This window comes from Nerophis ophidion, linkage group LG07, assembly GCF_033978795.1.
Source record: "Nerophis ophidion isolate RoL-2023_Sa linkage group LG07, RoL_Noph_v1.0, whole genome shotgun sequence".
Taxonomy (NCBI): domain Eukaryota; kingdom Metazoa; phylum Chordata; class Actinopteri; order Syngnathiformes; family Syngnathidae; genus Nerophis; species Nerophis ophidion.
This window is the reverse complement of record NC_084617.1, coordinates 67,845,102-67,855,537: the sequence shown is the minus strand read 5'-3', so window position 1 is coordinate 67,855,537 and position 10,436 is coordinate 67,845,102. Positions and strand designations below refer to the sequence as shown.

At 38.2% G+C, this 10,436-nt stretch overlaps 1 protein-coding gene across 3 annotated transcripts in view; it reads right to left on the bottom strand.

Annotated features, from left to right (window-relative positions):
- Positions 1 to 314: 314 nt before the first annotated feature.
- hdr (hematopoietic death receptor) overlaps positions 315 to 10,436 on the bottom strand; it is a 37,123-nt gene continuing 27,001 nt past the window's right edge. For all 3 annotated transcript variants that reach the window (XM_061906955.1, XM_061906956.1, XM_061906957.1), the window contains 2 exons: positions 7,295 to 7,331; positions 315 to 1,618 (listed from right to left, as the gene is read on the bottom strand). In XM_061906955.1, the coding sequence (XP_061762939.1) occupies positions 1,326 to 1,618; positions 7,295 to 7,331 (330 nt within the window). In that variant the 3' untranslated portion in view covers positions 315 to 1,325. The remainder of the gene's footprint in view (positions 1,619 to 7,294; positions 7,332 to 10,436) is intronic.

Sequence of the window (10,436 nt, the reverse complement as noted above, 5' to 3'; positions counted from 1 at the left end):
TATAAGTATAAAAGCCTAATAATGGCCTACTGTAGTCTGATGTTATAGAGAAATAACATAAAAGTATATAAGTACAAAAGCTTAATAATCGCTTACTGTAGTCAGATGTCATGGAGAAAGAGATCCATCGTACTATTAAGTGCGAGTCTAGTGTCAGTTTCCAATTGATTCTTCAGGTTCTCAATGGTGACATGAACTACAGAACTGTGAACAGTTTCACTGCATTACTGAAACTGAAATGGTTCCAATATTTTGATTATGCCACAAAAAAAGAAAAAAAATCACACAATGCACTCACACAAAAGAACACAGTATGCAAAACAGTAAGAAATACTTTAATATATCTTCTGAACTTTGAAATAAAAAATACTCAAAATACAGCAGTATTCCAATCTAATGCTGAACACCTCATAAGGACTCAAATTGTACTACTTAAGTAGTTAGGAATACATATTTAGTGAGGGTGAAGTAACTGAAAAGAAAATGGAAAGTCTGGGCTTCCCTGCTTAGGCTGCTGTCCCCGTGACCCTACCTCGGATAAGCGGAGGAGGATGGACGGAGTAACTGACTCAAGCAAAAATATCCAAAGTGCATTTCATACATATTTGCAACGGAGAAGAAATATATAGGAAACCTCGAAAAACTTCATGAAGTACGTTTTGACTCCCAGTGAGGTTGTACATTTGTTCCAACACTAAGTCATTGTGCAGAGTAAAGCAGCATTAATTACCATAAACATCACATTCCTGACCAAGTGAAATGTGTCTTTGCTCGTCTTACAATAAATAATTCCTGAGGTTGAAATAAAGACACACTTGAAAAAAGCAATTGTTAGAAAAGCAATCACAGCTATTAAGCAGTCAAAATAAAACATATTCATTTCGTGTAAAACTGCAGTGTCATGATTTCAACAGCAAACATTTTGCATTCAAGTGGGAGCTCAGAAGTGCACTTTGGTTCAATTTGTTGCTCTTTGTGCTGTAACACTTATTACAACTGTGCTGTAACAACTACAATGTACTAACTATTACAACTGTGCTGTTACAATTATTACAACTGTGAGATCTTGCAATTCATCAGCAGTACTCAACTATAGTAATATTAGTACAGACATGACAATACATTAGTAATAGATTAAAACAATTCCATTTCCAAAATAAATACACTGCAAATGCACATTGTAGTTATTTTAAAAAAAAATGATTTTAGCGACCACTGCTGTACAAGATAAATATATTGCTCATGCAGTCTTTCGATCAGGATTATCCGGAATTAGAGTAAAACCCGTCAAACCGACTAAAAAAAACCTTCCAATAATTAGAGCTTTATTTATTCTCTAAAATGTAATGACCTTCTTCCAAGGCTTTCTTCTTGATCATCTCAGCTGTTTGCTTCTGGTCACACTCCAAAAGTGCGCTCAGGAGCTCATTCAAGCTGGCTTCTTTCCCCTCTCGCTCCAACCAGATGTTCAGCAACTCGTGAATCCTGTCATCATACGGGAGATGGATCTTGCTTTTGATCACGTTGTCGTTCATGCAAAGCTGGCGGAAGAATTTCTTGTGGTAATCGCAGTCGACGTCCTCGAAATACTGGAAGCACTCCCGTAGAGACTGGACACCTGGAATCAAAGACTTGCCTTTAGATAACGGGCTTGGGTCATTTCATTTACATCAGGGGTGTCCGAAGTGCGGCCCGCAGGTCATTTTTTTAACGGCCCCACGGCACATTTTAAAAATACTATGGAAAAAAAATAAAAAGTGGTATGAAAGAGCAAATGTAAAATATAAGAGGAACATTTTGCTATGTTTACTCTAATAACACAAAGCTGCCATGCAGGCCGTTTCTTTCTTTAAAAAAATAATAAGTGAATCAAAATCAATTTCATTACGAATTATTGACCTATTCAAGGTTTGTGTTTGCCATATAGAAAACTGAGCTGTTTTTTTTTTCCAAAGAACGGCCTAAAACGAACAAACAAAAATAGACTACAAAAAATCTTAGACGAACAGATCTGAAGTTTATCTCGAGACCATTGTGTTAAAAGTAAACAGTAAAAAAAAAATATATATATATTTTTTAACACTTTAATGAGTTGGACCCCTTTGGATCAGTGTGTTTTGTTTTTAAGTGTCATTGCACAAAAAATAAAAGTGAATTAAAATCAATGGTGTTATGAGTTGTTGACCTTTTTACAGCTCCAATTATATAATCTAAAATATTCTACTCAAAAATTTTATCGGCTGGAAATATTGCATATTTTGTGTTTTTTTCCATAAAAAAACAGTTTTCTTTGACAAAAAGAGCATACAACTTAAATCTTTAAAAACGTCATATTGACAGACTTGATGTTGATCTAAGGATTTAAAACTTGAATAAAAAAAATAATACTGAATAATGACACATTTTTAACAATTTTTACCAAAACCCTTTAGGGTCCCCGGGATCAAGCCTGAGTGGAGGCCTAAATGTATATTTTTTATACATATATTGGATTGTTTTTTTTTTTAAATAAATGGCCCCCGCTTGCTTTGATTTTTCTGTGTGTGGCCCTCAGTGGAAAATGTTTGGACACCCCTGATTTACATGGTTAAAAAGAGCATCTTGCTGCATGCTACACTGTAAATTGTCTTTGGCCCACAGGAGCAAAGAAACTATGAAGTCACCCCACCTGGAGACCTTGTACCTGAAACCTATTAATAAGGTTAAATATCACATGAAGAACATCAGCAGCTTTTTACCACCTGAAAAAAATGACAAAATAAGAGGAATAATGTGTAGAAAGACTCATCCATGCCAAATGAAGACTACTGTAATGACTTTGTCACTGGACTCTCTAAGCCAGCTGCACTACCTGCAAAATGCTGCTGCTCGTGTCCCGACTAGAACTAGCATATACCAGCATGTTACCCCAATGACTTTAAAACTGCACTCCTTGTGTTCAAGTCTTGTGCTAAAGTCCATTTGACGTGTTGGAGCTCTGAGAACCTCAGGGAGGTCTCCTCATACTTGCCAACCTTGAGGGTGGTGCGGGGGTTGTGTATATTGTAGCGTCCCGGAAGAGTTTGTGCTGCAAGGGGTTCTGAGTATTTGTTCTGTTGTGTTACGGTGCTGATGTGTTTGTCATTCTTGTTTGGTGTGGGTTCACAATGTGCCGCATATTTGTAACAGAGTTAAAGTTGTTTATACGGCCACCCTCAGTGTGACCTGTATGGTTGTTGACCAAGTATTCCCTTATGCGTGTGCAAAAGCCGCATATTTTATGTGAATAGGCCAGCATGCTGTTTGTATGGAGAAAAAGCGGATGTGACAACAGGTTGTAGAGGACGCTAAAGGCAGTGCCTTAAAGGCAGGCCCCCAATATTGTTGTCCGGGTGGAAATCGGGAGAACGGTTGCCCCGGGAGATTTTCAGGAGGGGCTCTGAAATTCGGGAGAGTTGGCAAGTATGGGTCTCCTGTTGGTGCCGAGAGTCAAGACTAAACATGGTGAAACTTTTATGCTCCTAAAATGTGGAATAGTCTTACTGAAGATGTGAGATGGGGCTTCAATGTTGGCAATGTTCAAATTGCATTTAATTGTGGATATGACAACTGAAATTATTTTGATTACGATTGTATTTCCTGATTTTGACACAACAGCTCTAAACTCTATTTCCAGATCGACATTCTCCAATTTAATTTTCATTGGCAAAAAAAAGTGACATTGTATTTATTGGATTATATTCTGCTTTTGAACCCTCCCGGTTGTATTTATTGGATTATATTCTGTTTTAGAACCCTCCCTGTTTCTCATCAATTCACATCGTTCGCTTGCAAAAAAGGAGTCTAAAAAGCTGAATGCAGAGAACCCCAATCCAGGTTGACTTCCTAAGTGTGCCTCTGACCCTTGAAATGACTCAAACCATCCATCCATCCATCCATTTTCTACCGCTTATTCCCTTTTGGGGTCGCGGGGGGCGCTGGCGCCTATCTCAGCTACAATCGGGCGGAAGGCGGGGTACACCCTGGACAAGTCGCCACCTCATCACAGGGCCAACACAGATAGACAGACACCATTCACACTCACACACTAGGGCCAATTTAGTGTTGCCAATCAACCTATCCCCAGGGTGCATGTCTTTGGAAGTGGGAGGAAGCCGGAGTACCCGGAGGGAACCCACGCATTCACGGGGAGAACATGCAAACTCCACACAGAAAGATCCCGAGCCTGGATTTGAACCCAGGACTGCAGGACCTTCGTATTGTGAGGCAGACGCACTAACCCCTCTGCCACCGTGAAGCCCTGACTCAAACCAGTCATCAGTAAAATATCTACCGTATTTTTCGGATTATAAATCACTCCGGAGTATACGTCGCACCGGCCGAAAATGCATAATAAAGAAGGAAAAAAACATATAAGTCGCACTGGAGTATAAGTCGCATTTTTGGGGGAAATTTATTTGATAAAACCCAACACTAAGAATAGACATTTGAAAGGCAATTTAAAATAAATAAAGAATAGTGAACAACAGGCTGAATAAGTGTACGTTATATGAGGCATAAATAACCAACTGAGAAGGTGCCTGGTATGTTAACGTAACATATTATGGTAAGAGTCATTCAAATAACTATAACATATAGAACATGCTATACGTTTACCAAACAATCTGTCACTCCTAATCGATAAATCCCATGAAATCTTCTTCCTCGATGTCGCTTCTAAACAACTCTGCCAACTCTAAAAAGGTATGTGCCACTTCCTCTTGTTGTTTTCTGCTGCATATTTCACTACGTCCAGCTTGTAATCTCCATCCATCCATCATCTTCCGCTTATCCGAGGTCGGGTCGCGGGGGCAGCAGCCTAAGCAGGGAAGCCCAGACTTCCCTATCTCCAGCCACTTCGTCTAGCTCTTCCCGGGGGATCCCGAGGCGTTCCCAGGCCAGCCGGGAGACATAGTCTTCCCAACGTGTCCTGGGTCTTCCCCGTGGCCTCCTACCAGCTGGACGTGCCCTAAACACCTCCCTAGGGAGGCGTTCGGGTGGCATCCTGACCAGATGCCCGAACCACTTCATCTGGCTCCTCTCGATGTGGAGGAGCAGCGGCTCTACGTTGAGTTCCTCCCGGATGGCAGAGCTTCTCACCCTATCTCTAAGGGAGAGCCCCGCCACCCGGCGGAGGAAACTCATTTCGGCCGCTTGTACCCGTGATCTTATCCTTTCGGTCGTGACCCAAAGCTCATGACCATAGGTGAGGATGGGAACGTAGATCGACCGGTAAATTGAGAGCTTTGCCTTCCGGCTCAGCTCCTTCTTCACCACAACGGATCGATACAACGTCCGCATTACTGAAGACGCCGCACCGATCCGCCTGTCTTGTAATCTGCAGTACATGATTTCCTTTTCAGTGCCATTTTTGTTCAGCCCTTCTCAGTTTTTATAAGTTACCGCCAACGATGAAATGATCCATTTTAATAGCTGCGGCAGTAGCATATAGCATATAGCAGTTAGCATCCCATGACCCACAATGCACTTCTGCCATGAACCTCTCTGCCGAAATCTTATTGGTTGACGTGTGTGTGACGATTGCTGACATTTTCTTCGTCTCTTCCGCGAATGAAATAAACAATATTTGATATTTTAGGGCAGGGGTCACCAACGCGGTGCCCGCAGGCACCAGGTAGCCCGTAAGGACCAGATGAGTCGCCCGCTGGACTGTTCTAAAAATAACTCAAATAGCAGCACTTACTAGTGAGCTGCCTCTATTTTTTAAAATTGTATTTATTTACTAGCAAGCTGGTCTCGCTTTGCTCGACATTTTTAATTCTAAGAGAGACAAAACTCAAATAGAATTTGAAAATCCAAGAAAATATTTTAAAGACTTGGTGTTCACTTGTTTAAATAAATTCATTTATTTTTTTACTTTGCTTCTTATAACTTTCGGAAAGACAATTTTAGAGAAAAAATACAACCTTAAAAATGATTTTAGGATTTTTAAACACATACCTTTTTACCTTTTAAATTCCTTCCTCTTTTTTCCTGACAATTTAAATCAATTTAAGTATTTTGTTTGTTTTTATTGTAAAGAATAATAAATACATTTTAATTTAATTCTTCATTTTCGCTTTTGCAACGAAGAATATTTGTGAAATATTTTTTCAAACATATGATTAAAATTCAAAGAAATTATTCTGGCAAATCTAGAAAATCAGTAAAATCAAATTTAAATCTTATTTGAAAGTCTTTTGAATTTCTTTTAAATTTTTTGTCCTGGAAAATCTAGAAGAAATAATGATTTGTCTTTGTTAGAAATATAGCTTGGTCCAATTTGTTATATATTATAACAAAGTGCAGATTGGATTTTAACCTATTTAAAACATGTCATCAAAATTCTAAAATTAATCTTAAATCAGGAAAAATTACTAATGATGTTCCAAAAATTATTTTCTTTTCTTTTTCAAAAAGATTCAAATTAGCTAGTTTTTCGATTCATTTTTTTCGGTTGAATTTTGAATTTTAAAGAGTCGAAATTGAAGGTAAACTATGTTTCAAAATTTTATTTTAATTTTTTTCGTGTTTTCTCCTCTTTTAAACCGTTCAATTAGGTGTTTTTTTCATCATTTATTCACTACAAAAAAAACTTCCGTAAAAGGAAAAAAAATGTACGACGGAATGACAGACAGAAATACCCATTTTTTATATATATATATATATATATATATATATATATATATATATATATATATATACACATTTATTTATTAAAGGTAAAGTGAGCCAATTGCCTATTTCAAGCAATTTATTTAACGGTGTATCAAACTGGTAACCCTTCGCATTAATCAGTACCCAAGAAGTAGCTCTTGGTTTCAAAAAGGTTGGTGACCCCTGTTTTACGGTAGTGTGTTAATAATTTCACACATAAGTCGCTTCGGAGTATAAGTCGCACCCCCAGCCAAACTATGAAAAAAAACTGCGACTTATAATCCGAAAAATACGGTAAATGTATTCCTTTTTTGCTGATTATAATTTGCAGCTAGAAATAACCCGAAAGTACCTCATTAAATGTGAAAAATGGTCAAGAAGCTTGATATTGTAAATGACTCATTGACTGGTCTCTTTCTCTTAATTAATCTCCTGAAATCAAACAAGTGGGATGTGATCACACCTTCACATCTCCTCCCAACTAAAGACTTGTGGTCCAGTCCAACCTGTTTACACCTGCCAAGAATCACTCTTGCATTTCACATACATGATCAAAGGGTTTTCTTTTAAGCAGCTGTACCAAGTGTGGGTGAGTGTAGAAATAATTGTAAAGACATACCATTTACAGGCATCACTTTGGAAAATGGCTGTTCGTCCTGAAAGACAAGACAAGGCACTGGATTACACAACACATGTGATAATCTTACACAAACAGCTTCGAGTCAAATTTGCATGCCGAGAGGGTTGAAATGGAAATGTTTTCAGGAAAGTAACATAAATAACACTGCCACTTTCCAGACCGTGATGTCTGTGCTGTTATTTTTCATCACATAGTGGGATAGTTTTTTAACTTCACTTTATTAATCAGATTGACTTAAATTCTTAAAATGTGGTGTAAAAAATAACGTAAAGGATATTAATACACGCAAGTGTTCCAAAGGATTTTTAAGCACAACTATTTGATAAGGTATAGTCCCAAACCAAACAACTATTGGATAGCATATAGTTCCGAACCAAACTAAGAATAAATATTTTTGGAAGTCGTCAACCTCAACTGAATCGAACATTTGTGGACTATGCTTAAAGGTAGAGATGTCCGGTAATGGCTTTTTTGCCGATATCCGATATTCAGATATTGTCAAATTCTTAATTACCGATACTGATATATACAGTCGTGGAGTAAAAACACATTATTATGCCTAATTTTGTTGTGATGCCCCGCTGGATGCATTAAACAATGTAACAAGGTTTTCCGAAATAAATCAACTCAAGTTATGGAAAAAAAAATGCCAACATGGCACTGCCATATTTATTATTGAAGTCACAAAGTGCATTATATTTTTTAACATGCCTCAAAACAGCAGCTTGGCATTTGGGACTTGCTCTCCCTGAGAGAGCATGAGGAGGTTGAGTGTTTGTGTTTGTCATTCTTGTTTGGTGTGGCGTCACAAGGTAGCGCATATTTTGTAACAGTGTTAAAGTTGTTTATACGGTCACCCTCAGTGTGACCTGTATGGCTGTTGACCAAGTATGCCTTGCATTAACTTGTGTGTGAAAAGCCGTAGATATGTGTTTAGGCCGGCATGCAAAGGCAGTGCCTTTAAGGTTTATTGGCGCACTGTACGTCTGTGTGCCAGTCCCTAAAAAGTCATAAATTTTACTTTTACTTCAACATCCAATCTCACTGTCAAATATGCAGACACCACAGTGCTCGGGCTCATCAGTAACAAAGATGAGACAGCATACAGTGCAGAGGTCCAACAGCTGGCTTCATGGTGTGCTAAAAACAACCTGGTTCTAACACTAACAAAACCAAAGAACTAATTGTAGACTTCAGCAGGAAAGGGCAGAAAAAACACCCCCCCACTTTTAATCAATAGCAATCTCATGGAAAGGGTCAAATTTTTAGGGGTGACCATAACAGAAGATCTATGCTGGGACATGAAGACTGCTTCTCCAGTCGGAAAGGCCCAACAACTAGGGCTGTGAATCTTTGGGTGTCCCACGATTCAATTCAATATCGATTCTTTGGTCACGATTCTATTCAAAATCGATTTTTTTTTCCAATTCAACACGATTCTCGATTCAAAAATCGATTTTTGCACGATTCAAAAGGATTCTCTATTCATTCATTCTGCAGAATCTACCCCAGTCTGCAGAATGCAAGCAGAGTAGTAGATTTTTGTAAAAAGCTTTTATAATTGTAGAGAACAATGTTTTATCAACTGATTGCAGTAATCTAAATTTGTTTTAACTATAAAACCAGGGGTCGGGAACCTTTTTGGCTGAGAGAGCCATACAAGCCAAATATTTTAAAACGTATTTCCGTGAGAGCCATATAATATTTTTTTATGACTGAATACAACTAAATGCGTGCATTTTTAAGTAAGACCAACATTTTTAGAGTATAATAAGTATCTTATTCTTTTTAATAAAATTGTTATTCTGAAGCTAACCAACAATAAATAAAATACTTATTACCATTAATGCGACCTATTTAACAGGTGCGGTAGAAACCGGATGGATGGATTAAAATGCATGAGAATGTTTTATTTTTTTAACAATATTTTTGACATTGTGATTACCAGCGGAATTATTCATGACTTATCGTGTTAAGCAATGTCAACCAAGATTTATATGAGAGCCAGGTGCAGTCATCAAAGGAGCCACATCTGGCTCTCGAGCCATGGGTTCCCTACCCCTGTATTAAACGAACCAAAAATATGACTTATTTTATCTTGTGAAAATATTGGACACATTGTGTTGTCAAGCTTAGGAGATGCGATGCAAGTGTAAGCCACTGTGACACTATTGTTCTTTTTTTATAAATGTCTAATGATAATGCCAGAGGGATTTGTAATCACTGCTATGCTGAAATTATAACTAATATAGATACTGTTGTTAAAATTTATTTTTGGTTTGTGTCTCCTCTCAATTGCTCTGTTTATTGTAATTCAGAGTGTTGCTGGGTCAGGTTTGGTTTCGGAATTGGATTGCATTGTTATGGTATTGCTGTGTATTGTTTTGTTGGATCGAAAAAAAAAAATATATATTTTTTTAATGAAAATCGATTCTGAATCGCACAACGTGAAAACCACGATTCGAATTCGAATTGATTTTTTCCCACACCCCTACAAACAAGGTGTTTTGTTTTTTGGAGGGAAACTAAAACGCGCAAACATTCCGCAGAAATCAACAGTAAACTGTTAAGATTGTGTCATCAGCAGTGTCCTAACTTACGGCTTTTTAGTGTGGTTTGCTAGCTGCACTAAAGCGAACCCAGTGAGTGGTTAAAACGGCGGGGAAAAATTACAAGGACGATACTCCCAGGGATGAGTGCCATGTACACAGCTCGCTGCTTAAAGAGCGTACGAAACATCCTGAAGGACAGATACCACCCAGTACATGGCCTGTTCAACCTGCTACCCTCTGGGAAAAAAAAAAAAAAAAAAAAAAAAAAAAAAAAGGTATAGATCGATTCGTGCCAGGACCACCAGAATGTCTCACAGGCTGTGAGATTGCTAAATGACCAGCTTACCCTTTTGCTTCCCCGGACCATCTTATTACCTCACTCTTCACCGCCTCAATAATTGTGCTCTGGACATTACATTGCTGCAACATCCACGCAACACCCATCAGGCATCTGACTGTTCGCACACCCACGCTCCTCTGTTCGCAATCTTCTTGACAATGCTAAACTGTAAACTATAGTCAACCTGCACATCAATGCAGTTTCTATGCCGCTAGACAAAGCTCAAACA